Source organism: Limulus polyphemus, unplaced genomic scaffold, assembly GCF_000517525.1.
Source record: "Limulus polyphemus unplaced genomic scaffold, Limulus_polyphemus-2.1.2 Scaffold4375, whole genome shotgun sequence".
NCBI lineage: Eukaryota > Metazoa > Arthropoda > Merostomata > Xiphosura > Limulidae > Limulus > Limulus polyphemus.
This window is the reverse complement of record NW_013669985.1, coordinates 53691-77270: the sequence shown is the minus strand read 5'-3', so window position 1 is coordinate 77270 and position 23580 is coordinate 53691. Positions and strand designations below refer to the sequence as shown.

The following is a 23580-nucleotide window of genomic DNA, read 5'->3' as shown; positions in this document are numbered from 1 at the left end:
ATTGCTATCATGGTTGTTGATAAGTGCTAAGTTAGCTTTATAAGTAGTTATTTTTTTATCTCATGTTTGTTTCTTTGGGTCGACTGTTTTTTTTTTTTGTTGAATTACACTTCCATTTTATGATTACTGTTGAATATTTATTGTATTAATATTCATATTTGAAGTGCTCTCTGAGGGTTGTGATACTCTTCTCTTTTCACAAAATACAGACCTGATGAAAGACTTAGCATGGACCCTGAAACATCTGAAAATTAAAAATAAAATGCAGGAGAAGTCCACAGGCTTAACACACTGCCTAAACTGACTTTAAGCAGGGATGAGAATTTCCCAGTTTTTTTTTTTTTTATGTAAACACTGGATTCTGAAAGTTTGCTTGACCAAAGGAAAGTTTTCTTAAATCAGATTTAGTTCTGCTCGATAGATTGGTACCTTGTTAGAACTAGCACTTGTGTTGTTGTGTTTCTTTTGAGAAAAATACTGCTAAAAGTCAGTAATGAATATCCACACATGTAACATGGAATTATTAAAGGTTTATTTTGAATTAATAGTTCTTATCTGGAAAAACACCAGACTGAACTGAAAGAATAATGTCCTTAAAAAGATTAAATGACCTGTTGTGGAAAGTTAGTGTTTTTCTACTGTTATTATTACATAAACACAATATAAAAGCAGGAATGTTAATTTTAATTCTGCATAAACATTTAAAGATTAAGCTTAAATACATTAGCTTTCCTTTTAAAATCAACCCATTTTCTACCTTCCTTTGAACTTCTCTCCAGACTATGGCACTGATTATGAACTCAGCTGTGCTTGCTGTTATCCTCCAGATTTTTCCTCCTCATTTCTGCTTAAAAGAAAACTTGTGAATTAGTTAAGATATTGTGTTATTTGGAAGATATTCTGTACCAATATTTAGATAAATTGTGTTGCTGCAGTAAGTATCTAGTGACAAAGTTGGTTTTGAAAGTCTTGTTTCTGACCAAATATGGTAACAGAGAATGAAACGTACTCAGTTCTTATCATCTGAATGGGGGCGAGTTGGCAGCTTGTGTACACAGTTTTTATTATATCGTAAGACACTACAGAATATTTGGTTATCCTGTATTAATGGTACACATTTTGTTAGACCACTAGATAATATATACACATAAACATCTTTCTTTTCATTTCATTGCTGAGTTTGCCTGACTTAGCAGATCCTAGATACTAAAATGAAAACCCAAGTACTGTTACAGGCATATGTTGCAAAACAAAAATGTAGTTACATATAAAACAATTATAAAATTTAACTTTTAAAACCTTCATTAATTGTATGTTTTGTTTCTGTTTTCAAACATAATTTACAAGATGTAAATAATTTTGAAAGACTAAGATTTCTCAACACCTTTTTTTATCCCATGCTTTTGGGAGTATTCTTAACTTTAGTTGCTTATGTGTCATTTGTGTGAAGGTGCATTGAAACTTATCTTAGTTCTGCAATAAAAATGTTAACTTAATAAGTTTTATTACAACTACTGTTTTAATTTATTGAGTTATGCAAAAACAAGCCAATATCCTCAAAGTTCCATATTCTATATGTACCAATAATATTACATATATATTCTTTTTTTTTTAAGTAGCAAATATTAAACCAAACACTTTTTAATGTATGTATTTTGTACAGGCAAAATGCATGTTTTTTATGTACAAAACTTTAGATTCATTTAATTTCTTATTTATTATATTGTATCTTCATAAACATTAGTTTTTGGCTTTCCTCTTGGTAATGTCCTGTTATTTGACTCTATACCTAAACAGTAATGTGTTGTAGTAAGTTATCTCAAATGCTATGCTATTTACTATTAAATTGCACTGTTGGTACTGTTTAATTGGTTTTCATTGGTCATGAGATGCTTTTAGGGAGGGCCATGGAAATTTCTTCTTGTATAATGATGTTACATTGTTCAATGAACATTAAATCTATGACAATACTTGAAGCCAACATTAAGATTTGTGTTTTGTGTAAGAAAGATACACTCTTTGGTTTCTTTATTGTTACTTTCATTGACAGTGTTGGTTGGCACGTTTAGTATATCTGCTTTTTTTATTTCTATTATTATAATTTTATTACAGAGAATGTTTTGCATTGTTAACTTAACATATATTTAGGACTATCTTCAGTCTCTTAAGCTAGCCAAACCTTGAGAGATATTATTGGGTTTATGGCTGAAAACATTGTTAACAGTGAGGGTACTTAACTGACAAAACAACACATTCTCATTCTAATCTTTATAAATGAGAGTGTAATAAAAGTATATTTAATTACTATATTCATTAGATGTTAGTTTTAGTTTCACATAGGTAATTTACTCCAATCAGAAGTTAATAATAAAAATAGGTGGTAAAGAAATGTATTTCCACAAGAATGAAATTTGATTGAAAGATCTTTGTTTTCCAGGAAAGGCCTTCTTATGCTAAAGTTTTTCTAGAATATCGTGATTTGACAAAAAAAGAACTGGAGTTTTTTGGAAATAAGTACAAGTAAGTTGTTTAATGTATCTCCTAGTTCTATGGAGTATGGAAAATAAATCTGAAATGTATTAAGTATTGTTTTCTTGGCACACTTGTGTGTAATGCTAAAATAATAAAAAGCACACAATGCTAAAATAGATACAGTTAAAAACATTTTTAATTCAGACCGATTTATGGCCTTTAAAAAGTCGACTATACGTGTTTTGACATTTAAATGTCACCATCAGGACTTTGCCTGATATTTAGGGAATAAATATTAAATAAAACTCAATGTTAAAATAGATACACTTAAAAACATTTTCAATTCAGTCCAATCTATGAGTAGAGTCAACATTTTGGAGACTATAGATTGGCCATTTAAAATGCTTAGAAATAAATTTTTGTATTTTCAAGTTAATATATGTTTCTAATTTATTTTTTGAAATGTTGGTGTGTGTGTGTGTGTGTGTTTGTGTAAATGATTTCCAAAACAAATATTGAAACAAAATTTTTACAAAGCTGTTATGTTTTTACTTCTTATCCATTGTTCTCTTCCAAAACTACAAGAAAGATAAGAATATAAACACAGATGTATTATATAGAGAATTATCAGTAGTGGAGAAAACTGTTGTGAACACATTAGTAAAGATGCCTTACTTAAGGAAAAAAATAGTCCAAATATGCTGCTATACCTCAATAAACCATTTTTCTATAAACCATCATCTGAGTGACTTAAGATCTTATTCTTAAACTGTTATGGAAGTTTCACACATAAATATCTGCAGGAGGCTTTTTTTATAGTGGTTTTTCTTGAGTTACAAGTGCTATTACATTTTTTATGTTTCAAAGTGTTATTGTGTTACCTTGTGTGGTCTGTATTTAATTGTATGGATTCTGTAATATATAACTACACTGTGACATTGAGGCTTGTGCTTTCACTCAAGGATTTTTATACTATATCACTTATAGTTTTGAAAGTTTTTCCCAACAAAAATGCTGCATAATGTGGTCCACTGTTTATGGTTTTTAGAAATTTCCATTTTGTTGTGCTTTTGGGTTTTCATGTTATCTAATTCTCATTTTGCAGTGGCTAATGTTTAAGATTTTCTGTCCCATTTGATCCTATAATGGGCACATTTATTTGTTCTCCTTTCATGGTGTTGAACCATGATTTTTTTTTTTCTTCGTGGCATAATTTTATTATTGGTTCTTTGATTGTATTACCTTATTTTTTGTACTTATATTTGCTTTCATGGATCTTTCACAGACGCTTATGACCACTGTGTTTTCCTGCTCTCAAAAGCTGAACAACTAACTTAAAATATCTTTTCTGATATTGGACAATATTTTTATATGTGTCTATATATATCCAAAACACCAATAAAATTCACCTGTGGATACAACTAACAAAACAATGGAATTTCAGACTATTCTATTTTTTTTCTCTCGTTTATTAATTTCTTCGAATGGTTTCGTGAATTTAAAGGTCACTCTTCAGGATATAATTGTTCTGAGAATCTATAAGAAAAATATTCAAATACTATTTTTCAACTAAATAAATGGAATAAATACAATTTTAAGCTGAATTAGCTCTCATCAGTTTAGTTAAGTCAATAAGATAGATAGAATGTTATCCAGTTGAGTGAGTTTTGTGTGTCTTCAGGTGTGAGGGACAGCTTGTTATAAATTTTATTTGTACAGTTTATAGATTTTCCTTAAAAAAATGTTTGACTTGCTCTAGATTTCCAGTTAGATTTTATCCTTGCTTTAGTATAAGATGCCATATGGAGTATTTTAGCTGATATTTTCTTTTCTTGCCTTCGATCTACTTGAAATAGTTCATGATTCTTTCTTTGTTTTTAACTTAGTTTATTACTTGAAATACGAGTTCTCATCCACTTTCCACCGGATATAGTATCCTGTGGCTTCTGTTTTTAGAAGGTGATGTGTGTATATATTGTTGTAATGAGGAAGTTCTTTTAAAATGTAGAATAACTTACATAAAATACAAGCTTTTTATACCTAAGTTATGTTTATCTGGCTTATCTAAGTTATCTGGCTTGGTTAGGGTCCTCTTATATAAAGTGAAAAGCTAATACACTGTTGCACTAGGCCATGAGACCTCACTGCTCTTGATGTATAAAGTCTGGCATTGTTTGTGTACACTATTCATCACTCTTCTTAAATGTTTCTCCTCAAATGACTTTTGAGGATAATAGGACTATTTAAGCTCTTAAGCCATGTGGGATGTTTATCATAAGACTAATATGAACTGTACCTAAACATATTATTATCCTCTGTCCCCCTTTTGAACTATGGGACTTCATACACTGTTTGCTTATTTCCTGTCTTTTGTCTATTTCTTTCATCTGAAACAATTTCTTGACTCTTGTGTAGCCTGGTATTCTATATTTCAAATTTCTCTGCTGGAGATGGATCATTGTTCTACTTGTTTCACCCCCCTCCATACCTTTTCAAAAGGGGTTTATATCTATTCAGAAGATCATTAACTTACTCAAGTTTATATGTTAGAATTAAAAGTGAAGTTGAAGTAGCTACATAAATTTTGACACAATCTTATTGCTTCCTCTTGTATTTTTTGTTTAAGAATAGTTGGTATCTAATGCAAAAACTGTTTGGTACTTTTTATTGATGGAGCAGGGTTCTGAACCTTTCATAATTGTTCACAAGTGATAGTTTACAAGATATGTTATAGAATGATGAATAAGGAGTGATAAAAGAAAAAAGTACTAACTCTCAATTCATCCAGAGATGTGTAAGTGATTCTAATTTTAATTCTAAAAATGCAATACATAATTTACCATTATAGTAGTAACCAATGGATTTCTACTGTTTTACTGATTACTATACTGGTTTATTCTTGTTTTTTTTTTTTAATAGGTATGGTGTGTTTGTAACATCAATTTATGTTGAATGCTCTAAGCTGTTACCCCAGCTAATGAAGAGGTGAGTAACAAATTCTCTGAGGCTAAACACTTGAGTGTTCTCTAGCTGTGTTGAAACTTCTTCACTGTAAATGTAATGGTTTAAGATTTTTACTTCCAGGAGTTGTAATTCAGAAACAGGATTCCTTACTTTAGAACTGTAAGTTATCAGTAATAATAACTGTGTATGTGTGTGTCTGTATACACATTTTAACTAACAAAATAGGCCCAAACTATATAAAAACTACATTAAAGACACTGCATAAGTTAAAGGGATCACCAGGGTAGAGGCTATAATGTGCCTTGCGTTTTGGAGGTGACTGGAAGTAGGACTCGCCCTGTGGTGGGGATACACTATCTACCAGTCTTAACCTCTGTTTGCCAGTCTCACATGTTAAAGAAAATGTACAGAAATTAAGAAAAGAAAATAACTTAGAAGAACGAGATGTGGGTGCTCAAGCCCACAACATCCTACATCTATATCACCCATCACTGCAGACAGTTGTGGGAAGGTGACTGCTCTTAGAAGAAAAGAAAGAGAAAGAAAAAAGTCCTACCATTAAGGGTGCTGAGTAAGAATACCTTACCTCCTAAAGTTGGCATTCAATCCCTTATTATGGTAGTAAAGACTCAAATTAATAAGGTAATATTTGTAACACATCAGAAAAGAGTATATTAGAATAAACTCCCTACCAAGTTGTCTGAACTAGTGTGACACCCATCCTCCACTCCAAAGTATACTGTAACTACTAATTTTTAAATACTCTTCTACCTTTTATATGAGCCTATGTATCCATGTGTGTTAATGATGTTAATACATGCATGAAAATAGTGCCAAGGTTTCTTGTTAAAAAAAAATATTTAAACGTTTTTCACACTTTTTACTTCTTAATATTTATGTAATATATTTTTATAGTTACAAAATATTTCAATAAATTTATTTAATATTTGTTTATAAAATCCATTAAGTATTAATTTTTATTACAACATTAGGAGAAAATACAACTTGTTAGAAATTCTACATAATCTGAGTAGTTGTTATGTTATAATACTTATAAAAGTAGAATGTGGAACATTACTGTCAGGAGAGGGGAGGCTGTATGTAGGAGAGGAAGAATTCTTTCTTTTAATTTCCAGATGTAAATAATGTGCTTCTAATACAGAAATTGAAGTATTAACAATTTCTAATTCTATTTGGTAAGTAGTGTTAATAAAATGAATTATTGAGATTAATGACATCAATATATCAATAAGTTAAAGCAAAAACATCAGCATTTCTAGACCTGACTCATACAAATTGATATTTCTGTTGCTGTGTACCACTAAAATAGTTTGCATTTTTCAACATACAGATACGAATTACTGAAATATAAAATCACCCCCCCCTCCTTTAGCAAAGAAAGAGTTATAAAGCACTTCTAAATTACAACTGTATAAAATACTCCAAAAAGTAATCACTTACGATGATGAGTTCTTTGAGAAATTCCAACTGGTAATTAACCTTCCTGTTATCAAGATATGAAACAGAATTAAGCAGCCAGCATGGTTGAAATTTTGTAACAAACTGTTATTTTTATTATCCACATAGCTACAGAAGAGAGCAAATGAATTATAATTCTCATAAGGGATTTTAAAACGTTTTAGTAATGAAACAGTACACTTATGTAAAAAAAAAACACATTAAGAATGATAGACAGTGTATTCCACTGCTGTGTGAGTTCTACTTTCTCAGTCACCTATAAATCTAGGATACATCTTATAACCCACATTATAGCCTGTATCCTGGTGATCTAGGATACATCTTATAACCCACATTATAGCCTGTATCCTGGTGATTTGGTTTTGTTGTACAGCATTTTTGTTTAAGATTTGTATTATAAATATACATGTAACATTTAAAGATGCTCTTTGACTAAATATTATTTACAAAGAAAATCTGAAGGTCAAGTAATCTTTCTAAATTTTAGAATTTACATTTAATGATTAAACCATTGAAAAATAAAACAAAAACAGTAAAAATTCAAGTAATATTAGAAGATGAAAGATGTATATTGAATTTTTTTTTGCATACATTTTCTTGAGATGTTCTAGAATATGAGTAACTATATAATGCAGTTGTTTATTTATGGAGTTTCAGGTACAGAAGCTTTCTAAATGACTTGCATGTGTTTTAATATTTCATTATTGTTGTAATTTTCATGCAGCTTTACACACCAACATTTCACGCATAGTTATGCCTGTACGCAACAGTGAATGGTATAATTTTGTAAAGTTTACATCACCAAGTTACTGATTAGTGTTGTCCAGATATATAATTAAAATTATATACCCTAAAAAAACATCATTACATGTGCTTGTTTTTTTTTTAAATATTAGACCATATAAGTATTATTTTTATTGTTTTTTTTAGTTTTCAAGCAAAAGGTGGTAAAATTGTTCAAAGAAAGATCAATAAGTTAAGTGAGGTAAGGAACATGCTTTTCTAGTTTTATTATTTGTGTTTAAAGGTTTTTATTATTTACACACATTTTGTTTTGGCTGCATTCCCCCCCCCATACAAAATTCTGGCTCTTAATTTCTGTTTGTATCCCATATATGTTGTAACAGGTCCATCTGCTCATTATTTTCTTAAAAGTTGGCTGCCTTTGAAATTAGCACTGCCTCCGTTAACAAATTTTGTAAAGAGGTGTAATAGTAAAAGCCCTATTCTGTATTGGAAAGTTGTTAGTCAAGTCCAAACTTATTATTATTATTACTTGCCCCAACCTCTCTGTATCATAGTTTAAAAACTGAAAATCATTGTGTTTAAATATAAAATTTCAATAAGTTCTAATGAATTATCAGTTATTGTAAAAAGAGAAAAGTGAAATAATATGGTCTAACACACTTTGCAGCCAAAGGTCAAATTTACTCTTGGACTATTTGTTCATTTTGTGTTGAATTAAATAATTCAATAAGAGAAAGAAAAAAAGAGAAGAGAGTAAGTTTTAATCGTGCATTAATGTTGTAATTAGGTTTTAAATAATTTTATTGAAAAATCTGCACGTATATATGTACCATCAAGAATTTGTGGTAGTGTTACTTTAGTTATGCCTAGCAACGGCTTGGGTCAGGAAACCAAAGAAATACCATTAGGCCTCTTATAATGGAGAAGTGTATATAATATGGGGCTTTGAGTCCATTTTACTTCACCATATAGTAACTTAATTTAATTTAGGTATGTGAATAATGTTATGACATTTTGTCAAATTCATTATTCGATATTATACAGCAGACCAACTGTTTAATGATTTTATATAGCATTACGCCTCTACTTCACAGATACTATTTTCAGTTTCACCTCTGGTAAAAAAAGAAAATAAATCTCTAACAGGTATATATATACACACACACACACACACCTCTGCCAATAGGAGAGTGACACACCTTCCTATTACAGCTGACTCCCTCTATGCAGTTGAATCCAATCTTCACTTCTTGATTTGGCATGATAGTGTTAAGGCCTAGTGCTTGATTTCAGACTTTTGTTTTCTTTAGTGCATTTTGAAAATATTCAGTTACTGAGTTTTGCATTTCAAAGTATTGTTTATAATCTACAGTCAAGTGGGATTTCTTTATTTGATTGCGAATTCTATTTCTCACTCAGTTACTGGTAGTCAGTCAATATTTTTGAACTTACAATTTACTATTATGACTACAATGGCTGCCGACAGTAACCATGTCTACACATCAGTCCATTGTTCACTTACAGTACACTCTGTATGAAGGCAGTGTTACTGGTGGCTACTCTGTGGATTTGGATCTTGTGAGAGCCAAGCTTGCTCGTTTCACAGAATTGTGGGAGTCTTTTACCACCGACCTTTGGGTCATTTGAGTTTTGTCAGAAGAACTCTCCCTCTTTTTCCTCACACCCCTGACTTTTTCTTTTGTCCCAGTTCCTTTCCTTATAATCCCATTTCCCACCAGTGCCTCACAGAAGTAGTTTAAGTCCTTCTCATCAAGGGTGCCATTAGACAGGTTTCTCCTGTGCTTCCAGGGTTCTTTTCCCAACTTTTGTCATCCCCATGAAGACTGAGGATTGGTATCCTGTGTTTGATCTCTTCCATTTGAATTGTTTCCTCAATGTGCCTCGGTTCACAGTGAAATCCTAACTGCTTCGCAGATGGACCTTTCTTCCAGGGCTTAGAATGAAGAGTTTTGATGTGTCTGATGTTTATCTTCACATCCTTATTGCTAGGGCTTCATGTCATTTTCTACATTTCATCCACGAGGATAATTTTTATCAATTCCATCATCTTATGAAGGACTGGCTTCATTCTTTGCAGAGTCTTCCTCACACACCCAACTTCTCCTCAGAGAAGCTGATCGGTTGGGTTGTTTTATTGATATCTTGTTGATCTGGGGGTACTTTTGAACTCCCATCTCAGTCGAGCCCAGCCTGCTCCTCTTTGTCTATGATCCATGGAGTTTTTAGTTCAGAAGGCATTATCATCACCTTCTCTCCCCGCATGAGAGGTTCTGCTTCTTTTGGGGACTTGGGCATCACTGGAGGCACTTATCCCTCTGGGCCATGCCTGTGTGCATTCTTTGTAGTGGTTACTACAAGTTCAGTGGCACATCATCAGTGACCTACTGGATTTACAAATATCCTTTCCTGATTCTCTTCAGTCTAACTTCCTCTGGTAGTTCAGCAAGGAGTAACAAAAGGTTGATGTGAAGACCTAACTCCTCTCGAGACCAATGGCCCGAGATCTCTTGTGTAATGCAGCACACACCCCATCCTGACAAAAAGGCATCTGTAAAGACATGGCCATCCTGATGGGTAGAAGGAAAAGGTACCCCCCAATGCCATGTTGTCCCTGTTTTTTATCAGGCGATGGTTCATTTTCTGTCATCTAAAAGGGGCAAGACAATTATGATTTATTTCATTAACTCGATGGTTGTCTCTTACATCACCAGATGGGGTTTTCCACAAGGCCACTTGCATGTTCATCCTCGTGGTATATTGCATCATAAATATGTTTGTACTGGATCTTACACTCATGGGTAAAGTAGAAAGAGAGTGCTGTCCATCTTTAATGTTCCTTAGATTGCTGGGAATCAGGAATGGTCTCCTTTTCAAAATAGATTTCATGGTCACCCATTGCACTTTCTCTGGTGAATTTTTTCTCTGGGCTCTCCAATGCATTTCTTCCCCTTCTTTTTTACAAGTGGAGTATGGGAGTCCTTACCACTTCCCAACTGGAGTAATCTGTCATGGAGGAATTCTCCTGAGTGTGCACAGTTCCACTCAGTCAAGATTAGGGTGGTGATGTTCTGCTTGTGTAGAAGGTGTGACTATCCTCCTGCCATGGGTCTGATGTTTTAATCGAGATGCCACTGGTCTGGACTGGATTTTTCCATCTCATTTGTAGTTTGCCCCTCTGACTTGGAACACTTCCTCTTACCACCTCATGGATGTCAGTTCCTGGATGACTGGTTTTGGTTGGAGCTGGACCAGCCAACATAATTTCTCACATGTGAGTGGGCTGGGAACCTCCTTCTAGTGTGGACTGGATGATATATCCCCAATGCCAATTGTTTTTGAACTGGAATTGTCCCTCCATGTTGCATTTTCACCTTCTTGGCATTGTTAAGATCTACGTTCCCAGGGTTTGTTGTTCCAAGTTGTTTTGGATTTCCACACATGTTGGTTTAGGTTCTCAGAATGGAGGCTCCTTTTCCCTTCTGGTTCCTACACATAAGTTCAATGGTTGAGCACCCTCCTCCTGCTAGGGGCCAGTTAAATTCCTCCCGGTTTCTACTGATCTGGACTGGAGTTGACCTCCCAATTATGGTCTGATGCACCCCTATCCATTCTACACATTTCTCTTCCTTTTGGATGGATCACTTGTTCTGCCCTTTCATTACAACACAACACCAGTTGGCTCCACTTGGGCAAAGAGTATACCCGGTTCAGAAGTGATGCAGTCTCCTTGGGTGTGTTTCCTTTACATAGAGGTGGCACACTTCAGGTGTTTTTGAAGGGCACTTCTCTAGTAATTTTACACTGGTTTGTCCACCTGCTCAATGTGGGATTCTAGCTGTAACTGTGAGAGGAGGTAAGTAATCATATCAGTAGTTAATATTTTCCTACACTGAAAATATATTTCTGATAGATGTTTACCTCTTTTTACACTTCTTACCCATCCTCCCCACTTCTGGTGTTGTTTTTCCATGCCTAATCTCAAGGTAAATATTTGGTTCAACTGCATAGAGAGAGTCAGCTGCAATAGGATTTTCTGTCACACTCTATTGGGAGAGAGTTGTCGCATGCTAATTTGTGTACTTAAACACAGTTGAACTACATGGTATACATGTGGAATTGGGTAGGAGTTCAAGGCTAGTGGCAGGCAAAAATCTGTGTACTAGAGAGCAGTCAAATCAAGAATAGCTATAACCATGAGTGGAGGTATCTATTGGAAATGTATTTTCATTGTAGGAAAATTTTAACATTAACACATCTGTATGAAGTAAGATTTTTATAGTTTGTGCAAGAAGTGAAGTGTAACATGCATGCATGTCATATAAGAGAGCTATGTAATGAGGAGGGTGATGCCAAATCCATGTACCACCATGATATTTCTCTAACCCTTGCATGATTTTTTAAGTCACATTTGTGTTTTCATTGACTTTTTTTTCTTTGTTACAAGAAATGAATAGGATGTCACTGACTGCAGGAATGTGGGAAAGTGATCCTGTTGTGAGACATTTAAGTGTTATGGTGGTTCACAACTTTTTCACTACCCTGTACGGCAGATAAGGAGACTCAAAATAAATATGGGCTTTATATTTATTTCAGTTTTTTAAACACTTGTCTGCTAAATAATTCAGAAGAATAAATAGGTACCATCAGTATTGCATATTATTGAAATCCTATGTAAATATAGTGTCACCGTAGTTAGTAAAAGACAACTCAAATTATGGATAAGAAGACTGATATAAGAGGGCTTTATCGTGTATTGTAGGTATGAGGGTTATGTCGTGTGAGGTTTAAAATGTAGCATGTGTGAGTCGCAGAAGGCTATGCCATGTAGATCAGGGAGGAGGAATATAATGTATAAGGTGTGTATTTCAGGTGAAATAGATTATGAGATATTTATGGCCCTAAGAGCTAATGTGAAAGGCAAGACAATTAACTATTCATGCACATGAGGTATGAAGCAGAGTTATATGTGTGACTTAAGCATATAAATGTGTTATGTAATTGGACTATGTCATATTTTTTGGTGAAGAGACTGGTATATTCTTCAAGCAAGGTTAATTGGACATACTAAGAAAAGTATGATGGATGTGAGGAATAAGGACAGACAGTGATATAGGTACTAGGTGTGTGGAATATGATGTGAGATTAGAGAACTCCCTTATATGAGGAATAAGGACAGACAGTGATATAGGTACTAGGTATGGGGACTATGATGTGAGATTAGAGAACTCTCTTATATGATGAATAAGGACAGACAGTGATATAGGTACTAGGTATGGCAACTATGATGGGAGATTAGAGAACTCCCGTATATGATGAATAATGACAGATAGTGATATAGGTACTAGGTATGTGGAATATGATGTGAGATTAGAGAAATCTCATATGATGAATAAGGACAGACAGTGATATAGGTACTAGGTGTGTGGAATGTGATGTGAGATTAGAGAACTCCCTTATATGAGGAATAAGGACAGACAGTGATATAGGTACTAGGTATGGGGACTATGATGTGAGATTAGAGAACTCCCTTATATGATGAATAAGGACAGACAGTGATATAGGTACTAGGTATGGGGACTGTGATGTGAAATGAGAGAACTCACGTATATGATGAATAAGGACAGACAGCGATATAGATACTAAGTATGGGGACTATGATGTGAGATTAGAGAACTCCCGTATATGAGGAATAATGACAGACAGTGATATAGGTACTAGGAATGTGGAATATGATGTGAGATTAGAGAACTCTCTTATATGAGGAATAAGGACAGACAGTGATATAGGTACTAGGTATAGGGACTATGATGTGAGATAAGAGAACTCCCATATATGAGGAATAACGACAGACAGTGATATAGGTACCAGGTATGGGGACTGTGATGTGAGATTAGAGAACTCCTGTATATGAGGAATAACGACAGACAGTGATATAGGTACTAGGTATGGGGACTGTGATGTGAGATTAGAGAACTCCTGTATATGAGGAATAACGACAGACAGTGATATAGGTACTAGGTATGGGGACTATGATGTGAGATTAGAGAACTCTTGTATATGAGGAATAACGACAGACAGTACTAGGTATGGGGACTGTGATGTGAGATTAGAGAACTCTTGTATATGAGGAATAACGACAGACAGTACTAGGTAAGGGGACTGATGTGAAGTTAGTTAACTCCTATTTTTGAGGAATGAAGACAGACAATGGTATGGGTGCCAGGTAAGGGGACTGACATATATGATGTGAAAGGACTTCCACATTTGAGGTAAGAATTCTGTGATCAGTATGCTAGGTGTAAAGACTATGATACACGCAAGTATATAGCAATATGAAGTATGAGAACACTGCATATTTCTGAGGTAAAAACAGTATAGCATATTTGTTAGCTATGTAAATATTTTGGCAAGTAAATGTACTGTAATTTGTATGTGATGAAATATAAATTTACTGTTAAATGGGTCTAGCTTGCTGGAGAATATGACATTGTAATCAACTGCACTGGTGTGGAGGCTGCACGTGTTGTTCCAGATCCTGATATTCGGCCAATCCGGGGCCAGGTGTTCAGAGTACTGTATCTTTTTTTTTTTCTTCAACTTGTAAGCATTTTTTCTTTAAGAATTGAAGGAAGCATTCTTCACTTTAAGATAATGAACAGAAGCTTTGTTGAAAAAGAATTAAAAATACACACGTATTAAAAAAACAAATTATAATTATTTTCCCTCTAATCTGTTGACAGATTGTCAATAAGGGATTTGTTGTTTGTAATATTAAAAGCTGAGAAATCACATTTTCTTTAAATTCTATAATTTGAAGTCTTAAGTGTCAAATTCATGTTTTAAAAGTAAAAAATAAAATTCACATGTGAAAACAATACTCTTTATTTTTTTGCATCTGTGAATTGGGGTAATATCAGCATTCTGTAAGAATTTCTAAATGTTCAGTTGCTTATAACCTTATTAAACATTAAAGTCACAAACGTATATATCTTTATCAATAAATTTGAATTATCATAATAAACTTCTGTCATTCCAATTTATTATTCTTCGATGTTATATCCACTTTCTCTTTCAAGAGCTCTTTGAAAATAAGATAATTTCTCTATGCAAAATGAGATGAACCTGCTCTCATCTTCTTAAATTGTTTTTATGTTCAACATCTTTATGATATGTTGCATGTGTGCTTTTGTTTTCGTAATGTATTTAGGGCTATTTTAAATATTTTTTTCTTTAAATTTGACAATGTCTTTGTCTTTTACAGTCAATCTTTATGAGAATGTTTGCTCATTTATTTCTGGTATCATTCTTTATTCTCTTTTTTTATGATATACAAGCTTATTCTCAAATTTCCTTGATGAGTGATTAGTTTCTTATAGGTTAAAAATTCTCATCCATTACTTTACATCCTGTTTGGGAGCCTTTAATTTGTATGATGCACTTTATCCTTTCTTGTGGATATACTTCTCCATTGAGAGTGGTTTGCACTACAGTGATGTTTTTTATTTGTTTGTTTGCTTGTTTAGTTTGGTAACTGATCATTGTCTGGCTCAGAACTTTACACATGATAACATCAGGAAATTAACAGCCAAAACGTGTTTTGGGTACTATATGTGTAGGATTGGAAATATATTTGAATTTCATTTAAATTGACATGTATACTTATTACTCATCTAAAAATTATTGTTCCCTTTATACTGTTTAAATGAGGTTTTTTAAAACTTCTAGGTAAAAGCTCCATGGGTCAAGCATATTTTTCTTGGAGGGGAAGACTTCTACATTTTACCAAAGTAAGTGTGTTTATAAAAAATAATATACTGTTATTAGTCATATCTTAATCCATTTAAGTTGTGTCTCTGTGTGTTTTATTGTTTAATTCCAGTAGTAAATATCTGTCCTAGCATTGTGAATCACAGTATAGATATAATTAATTTAACTTATTCTTGAGTGTAGTTTTGTTGTTATTTGTAGGTGACATACAGTGTGATCAGTTGAGACCAAAGTTTGTATATGTGATGTAATTTTAATTATCGTTGTAATAAAGTAAAATAATCACAAATACAAATTTAAAAAAGTATTTGAATTTATAACCATTGGGATGTTTCCCCAAGACTTGACTGTACATTTTATCAAATTGTTTGTGACGACTTTCTAGTCATTTAAGAAGGTTTCCAACACTGATTCTAAGAAATATATGAATGCCTTTTTTTGTATTGGTAAAATATGATCTTTTCCTTGAATTTCATTTAACTGAGTCTAAATTGATAACTATGTTTTGCATAATTTTCTTTAAACTGTTTATTTATGTACAGTTAAGAATTCTCAGTGGATGACTTAGATCAACTAATCTTTGCACCTCACTCAAGAAGTTTGAATTTATTTAATTCAAGTTTTCATATGATTTGTGTCTAGATTTTATTGGTTTATATTTACTCATGCCACTCTAAAACATGTATTTCAGTGCATTTGTCAAAATGTAGTATCATTCATCAAGTATATGCACCATTAAATAAATATCTTTAGAGTATTCGTTTGACGTACATTGAACATTAGGAAAGTAACAAAACATAACATATGAACAAGAAATTACTTTTGTTGTAATGGGCTAAAACTGTATATCCAGTATTAGGATGTTGCATGTATAAAAAGGTATTAAAAAATACTGATATTAGTGTATGAAGGAATTGAAAATTAGTGCTACTCTGCATGATATTAATGCTGAATGTCATGTTCCACTTGTTCAGGTGTTCTACATCCTAAAAAGAAGTTTATAATTTCGGATTATTGTAGATTTTATTTTAGTACCTTTAACAAGGATTTAAATAACTATTATTGTTTAATTCAGTAGTTTTTAAACTTTAGTAACCCAAGGACTCCTTTTAATTTAAAATATTTTTGCAGACCCCCAAGCCTATTGATGTTTTTTGTTTTGAAAAAAAAAGTCCATGCTACACGTTAAGCTGTTTTCCAAAGTTTGGTGTTTTGATTAATATAAATTTAATGTTAAAAAATATTTTTTATTCCATAGATAATTTTTTAAATTATTTATATGAAATTTCAGACATGACTCACAGAAATGCGCGTCTAAACTATATTTTTTCTACCATAGCAAATCACATACAATGCAATCATATCTGAGTATGTTACAATTCAAATTTATCTAAAGCAATAATTGTAATTAATGAAAGTAAATGAGTTTCAACACTAGAATATGTTGCAAAGCTCTTGATTTATTGTCATTAAAATGTCTTTATTACGTGTGACTCATCAGTCAGTAAAACACACCAACATTTTAGATCAAGGTGTCAACAATTTCGAAACATAAACAGACCTGGAAAGTCTTGTGTAAAATATGCTAAGGTTTGACAATAGTTTGAAAATTACTAAAAACACATCTAAAATATTTTATTTTTATTGCAAAATTTTGTTTTTGTGAATAAGAGAAGATGAATTGTAAAAATATTTAATGCACAACTGTTATAGCTATATACCTGTGTATAAACTAGTGGAACTAATATTTAGTACAGACACAGTTGTTCTTGGAGGTACCCGTCAGGCTGGGGACTGGAACAAAGATATTTACCTAGAGGACAGTAAGAAAATTTGGAAAGGCTGTTGTGAACTGATACCTAGCCTACAGGTATAGTGAATTTTAGTTTTTTTTAAGACATTTTAAAACTATTTTTTGTTTAATATGATGGATATCTTCTGGTACAATGATTTAGAATTAAGTTAAATTTTCATGTACACAGTTTAGGATTAAAAAATCTCATATACAAAATGTAGTACAAAACCTTTACAAGCTGAAAATATGATACATGCTGTTACATAGGTTTCTTTCAAACGAGACTCAAGGTCAAGATGGCACTTAGAAACCAGTGCCAAACTCCAGTTTTGATAGGCACAAGCAGATAATAATGGGGACACAACTTCCCTGGATGGGAATGATATATTGCAGGTTAACCTTCCAGCTAACAGAAACAAATGGGGTAAAATGTCTTGCTCAAGGTAGCAGGTTACAAGCAATCCTCGAACTCACAGTCTTCTGATTACAACTGAGAAGCCACTGAGCCACACTGCCCCCATTACTCATTATGACCATGGTAGATGCATAACTTACTGCCAACAGTTGATAAGGCAGCCACTTGAAAGATGTTTCTCCAGTGCTAGACTCTACGATCACCCAAAAGTTATTCAGTGTTACCATGTTCTGGGAGTGGATAACTTGCATGCCTATTGTCTTCTTTGGATATCGTAGCTATTTCTTAGGCTTCATCTTCAGATTTGAACCCTGATGCCTTCAAAAGACTACTTTATTAAAACTACTGAATTTTATTTGACAAAAATAAACATTACTCAGTGACATTGGTTATAAATATGTTATTAAACATAACAGTGACTTGTGAAATTACAGTTAGGTAGAGGTTAAAATAAGTTATATACTCTTAGTTCTGGGGATTGAGTTTATGATTTTGTATAAACACAACTACATCTAGGAGATCAACCACATGAATTCTTTAGGTGCATCATCAGTGTACAAAGGAACACTTGTTAGATGTAGAGGAGAATAAGATTGTCATTGGTAGAAAATGTCATTTTGTACACAACAATATTTTAGAGCAAGTTATTAAATGAGCCAAAAATTTATTTTGAATCTGAAAAATGACAATTCATACATCACTATCCTTATTAAATATTTGTCATTGCTCTTCATGAAGGCTATATTGCAGTCATAGCCTGTTTGGGCATAATTGATCATAAAGTATGTTTTTATAATGTTCCATAAGATATAAAATTATGAGGTAGAAGTTTTATATGTGTGTTGTGTTTCATTACCCTAATTAAAATGACTGATACTTACAAATTTTTATTTATTGATTTTTTGTTGTTGTTTATCAAAAATAAATAAGTAAATTTATGCTTGTAATTTAGTATATTTCAACTGTTGTAGGTTTCATTACATTGCCATCGAACATGCTTGCCTTTTCAGCCATGGGGTTTTTATTTTTAGTTCTTTGCTTTTGAGTTATTTCAATCATACTAAAGGCTATCTGCTTCTGTTCCTAATTTTGAACTGCCAGTTATAGGGAATTATAGATGCTATTATTATCTAGTTTTTTGATAGTGTAAAATCATTTGTTATTGCTACGATAATGATATAGAATTTCAAATAGATGTCATGCATTGTTTTCTAGCTTACTGGTACTCTAAATTCATTTCTTATTGTTAACTTGATATTGAAGTTGAACAGATATTGTTCTTTTCTAGTATACTGTTGTTATAAATTCATTTATTATTGTTAAGTTAATCATATAAAATTTGGAATAGATGTCATTCTTTTCTAGCTTACTGATTTTGTAAATTTCATTTCCTTGAACGATAACAAATTAACTTATTGGAATTTTGTTTTTGTTTTTAGCATTTGAATTGAGTTTCAACTTTGCTTAAAAATAATATTGTTTCTTTTAAATTAAACTGGACTGATTAATATTATGGTAGCATGCTGAAATTGTTAAAGAATGGGTTGGCTTACGTCCAGGATGTTCCAAAGGTCCCAAACTAAGCAGAGAAGTTGTTGTTGGAAGTAATGGGAAGAAAATACAGGTAATAAAAAGTACTTAACATTTTTCCATGGTAAATTTTTCATCATTAAGTATGATTGTTAGATTTTCTATGGCATTGAGATTGAAATTTTTGTTTTAGCCATAATGTTTTAAGCCTAATCAGGATTTGGAAGTAATGAAATAAAGAGCTCAACATGAGATGTAATTTACTCTACACGGCGTCTAAAAAATCTGGAATCATAGGTGATTTGAAGCTTGTCTTACTTTTTCTTAATTAATGACACCTTCTCAGGACATTTGATTGGCAGACGTAGTCCCCAGAAATGGGCCCCTAGATCTCGGGATTAGATTCCCATGGATATGTTTTTGTGGGGACTGCTCAAGGCACATGCATACAAAGAGAAGATCAGGGACAACAAACATCTAAAACAATGAATTTGCAATGAATAATGGACCATTGACACTAACATGAATATACTTTGCAGTTTTCAAAGAGAATGGAACTGCCATTTTCAAACTTGTTTCGAATTAAAAAGATAGCACGTCTAACAAATTCTGTAAAATTTGTTGAAGTGCCTAAGTTGACGTGCCCTGTAATTATGTAACATCATTCCAAGTTATTACATTACTTAATAAATAATATTCTAAGTGTCATAATATTTTGTATTATAAATATAATTTTTATTGAACTTTAGAATTACTTGTTCTAAAAGAAGTCCTTCTTTCATAATTTTAAAAGTACGACTAATGTGTTAATATTAACTCATCATTAAGGACTAGGATTGCACTAACATGTGCGTATTTGTCATTTGAAAGCCTTGTTAGCACTTTATTTTCAAACTGTGCAATAAATTCAGTTCTATCAGGATATCTAATTATAAAAACTTAACTTTATTAGAAAGACTCATTCAATCTTGGTATTTTATAATACATAAGAAAACTTCAGTTTATAGATGTTAGTAGGATGATCCCATAATATTCTGCTTAAATGGTATTATTCGAGAAATATCATTAATATTTAGTCATTGAGAAATTGCGGATTAAACTTTTATTAACTCCTGTTTTCTTTTATATATATAAACTCCAGAGCTTATTGCTAAAACTCAGGGTCACATCCTTGCATACACCTCAGACTCACAACACAAAAAATTTGGTGTTTGATTTCCCCATGGTGGACAGAGTGAAGATGGTTAGGTTCTTATTAGTGTTACACCCAGATATCGAAATACTTAAAAAATTGTCATGGATGTTCTGTCTCAGTATCTCTTCATTTGTACTTAGGAACTTGATTCTGATGTAGGTAGGACATTAACATGTTAAGAATATTCTTGTGCAAACATATCTACATCTTGATATTATTTTTTAATTTCTTTTTAAAGGTTATTCACCACTATGGCCATGGAGGATCTGGGATTACAGTTTTTTGGGGAACAGCTGGAGATGTTATGAAACTGCTTCAAAAATCTGTTAGTGAGCTTGAGCCTAATATATTTCGAGCTCGGCTTTAAGTTTTGTCATAAGTGCAATATAGACAAAAGAAATATTAAAAATATATGTAGCTTTAATATTCATAACAATTTATAACGTTATTTTGTTTAAGATAAAGCTGTTTTTAAGTAATATTTTAGGCATATTATTTTTTTTAGCTTTAAAGTTTGTACTTTGTACCTGATAATTGTTGGTTTCAAATTATTTTAGGATCTCTAAGAAACGTAGTTACACTGGACGAAATAAACACTTTTTATACAAATACTGTAAAACATAGGTATTGTAACTTCACATACTTCCTTTTAAAATGTAGAATACTCAAACTGAATCAAAATACACTTTTATGAAAACTGTTGTAAGAATATAGAACTTGTGTTTTTATACACAAGAGATTGAAAATATACCATTACATGTATACTGATAAAAAAGAAATTGCAGTTTTTTTTGCAAATTCGGGTAAAAATGACAAAAATGTGTTTTTGTGCAAATATTCATAAAATCGAGAAAATGTAAATGCATCTAAAAATGTACTTTTGTATAAATACTTAAAAAGATATAAAACGTGGCTTTACGCAATTTTACAAAAAAAAAGTAGTACAGTATACTTTTGTACAAAAGTCCAAAAATTATTTAAAAGATGCAAGTTTCAAATATTGTACCAGTACAAAGAAGCATTCAAGGTCCACATTTTTTAGAAAACGCATAGTGTCAAAAAAGTCAGTTGCTGTATGCAGAAAGCCTATACATGTTTACAGTATATCTTCAAAATTTATACAGTACTGCTCCACACGTTTATCAACACAATCTCCAAAAACATAAAGAAACTGCAAATAACTTTTGGGACACCTTATAATACACTTGTATCATGAAAATGCTGAAAGATAAATACCATCTAAGTAAGATTTAGTAAATCTACTTGAAATTGCCACTTTTTTTGTTCTCTACATTTAATATATTAATTCTGTTAATAAATTGTAAATCTTATGCATGTACAGAACAAAATAAGTGATTTACCAGTGATATACATCTCACTGTTTTATGAATCTCATTGATATGGATTGCTATTTCTACTACTGGTTATTTCAAAATTTGTCACATTATGTTACTTGTATAAAGTGCATTGTTATAAAATTGTTACCTGTTAAAAAAACAAGTCTTAAGTGATCGGCCAACGAATAATGGATAATATTGTTTTTTTTTGTTGATTATTTTGTATGTTACTGTCTTTATAAAATGTATTAATAGCTGGATGCTATATATTTGTGCAGAAGCTATTTTGTTGAGTTTTTAGGTTGATTGTTGAAATACAAGATGCAGCTTTATAATTACGTTAATATTTTTGAATATTTAGCAATTTTTATTTGGTATTTTTTGTGATCAATAATTATTACAAAAAATGCAGGTTAATAAAAAAGAATGAGCTAATGAGTTTGCAGTAGAATGAGGGAGAATTTTTGTGTTCAGACTGTAGTTGATGTGTAATAACCAAGGTAAAGATGTGTTTCATTCACTTCTGAATTTCGCTACGTTGAAGCAAGTATATGGAAAGTATCTTAACTTTCTTTGAAAATGTAAGGATAGTTTGCAACTGTGTTGGAAGTAATTTAGTGTTTTAACTTCAAAACAAGGGTTTTTGAAGTTTAACAAAGTTAACAAAGTTTGAAGTTTTGAAGGGTTTTGTTTAACAAGGGTTTACCTTAGGCTATGTAAGGACAAATGAAGATAAATGGTTGTTTTAGTTGTGACATATTTAGCATTTACTGAAGTGCATTATATAAAGTTTTAAAAGTTACTTTAACGTTATATACTAATGTTATATTACATGTACGTGTAATATTTTCAGACAAATATTAAATATTTTTGCATGACCTGTTTCATTGGTTGTTATGTTTTGTTTTATTTAGCTCACATGGGAATGGGAAGATGTGATAAAGAAAAAAAAAGTAATTTATATAAAATGTAAAGCAAATTTCTAGGTAAACCCGAGTCAATCTGACAGAACAGCTTCTGCTCTGAACCATGCATTTCTTTATGTTACACAACTAGGCTATTCAGCGTTGAATAAATACATGTAATTAATTTCAAGTGATATGAGTAGTAAACACTTGTAAATATTTGCTCTTTGCCAACAACGTTTAAATCATTAGAACCTAAACACACACACTAAATTTTGTCTAATTAAGCTACCAAATGAGAGGGCCTGGCATGGCCAGGTGGTTAGAGTGCTCGACTCGCAATCTGTGGGTCGCGGGTTCGAATCCCGTCACACCAAATATGCTCGCCCTTTCAACCGGGGGCGTTATAATGTGACGGTCAATCCAACTATTCGTTGGGAAAAGAGTAGCCCAAGAATTGGCGGTGGGTGGTGATGACTAGCTGCCTTCCCTCTAGTCTTACACTGCTAAATATTGGACGGCGCAGATAGCCCTTGTGTAGCGCGAAATTCAAAACAAACAAACCAAATAAAGTTGGAAGTTTGAAAACTATCCAGAAAATTGTTGGTACAATGTCAAATATCAAATAACCTTGTGTAGATTTTTTTATTGGCATTTCTCCATCACAATTTTGTATGCTGGAGTTCTTCATTAACCAGTAAGTTTTCCAATAAACACTAATCTCCACAGGAACAAGCTGATTGAAGTAATCAAACAGTTTATGAAAATTTTCAATGCCTCCCGCAAATAAAGCTTCCCCTCCAATAAAAACGCATGAAACCATTCTTAGGAGATTTTTCATAGTAATTCAAATGAACAAGATTTTTTTCTGATACTTAAGTGCGTCCATTTAAAATCTTAATTTTCATTTTAAAAGAGAAATATCTGCTTAATTGTGTTATTGATATATCTTC

At 32.2% G+C, this 23580-nt stretch overlaps 1 protein-coding gene across 8 annotated transcripts in view; it reads left to right on the top strand.

The window, feature by feature from the left end:
• LOC106471056 (D-amino-acid oxidase-like) overlaps positions 1-22600 on the top strand; it is a 33738-nt gene extending 11138 nt beyond the window's left edge. For all 8 annotated transcript variants that reach the window (XM_013931642.2, XM_013931644.2, XM_022399674.1 and 5 more), the window contains exons 4-11: positions 2438-2520; positions 5392-5457; positions 7846-7900; positions 14152-14253; positions 15409-15470; positions 17203-17320; positions 19180-19284; positions 20624-22600. In XM_013931642.2, coding sequence (XP_013787096.1) covers positions 2438-2520; positions 5392-5457; positions 7846-7900; positions 14152-14253; positions 15409-15470; positions 17203-17320; positions 19180-19284; positions 20624-20752 — 720 coding nt within the window. In that variant the 3' untranslated portion in view covers positions 20753-22600. The remainder of the gene's footprint in view (positions 1-2437; positions 2521-5391; positions 5458-7845; positions 7901-14151; positions 14254-15408; positions 15471-17202; positions 17321-19179; positions 19285-20623) is intronic.
• The last annotated feature ends 980 nt before the right edge of the window (positions 22601-23580 follow it).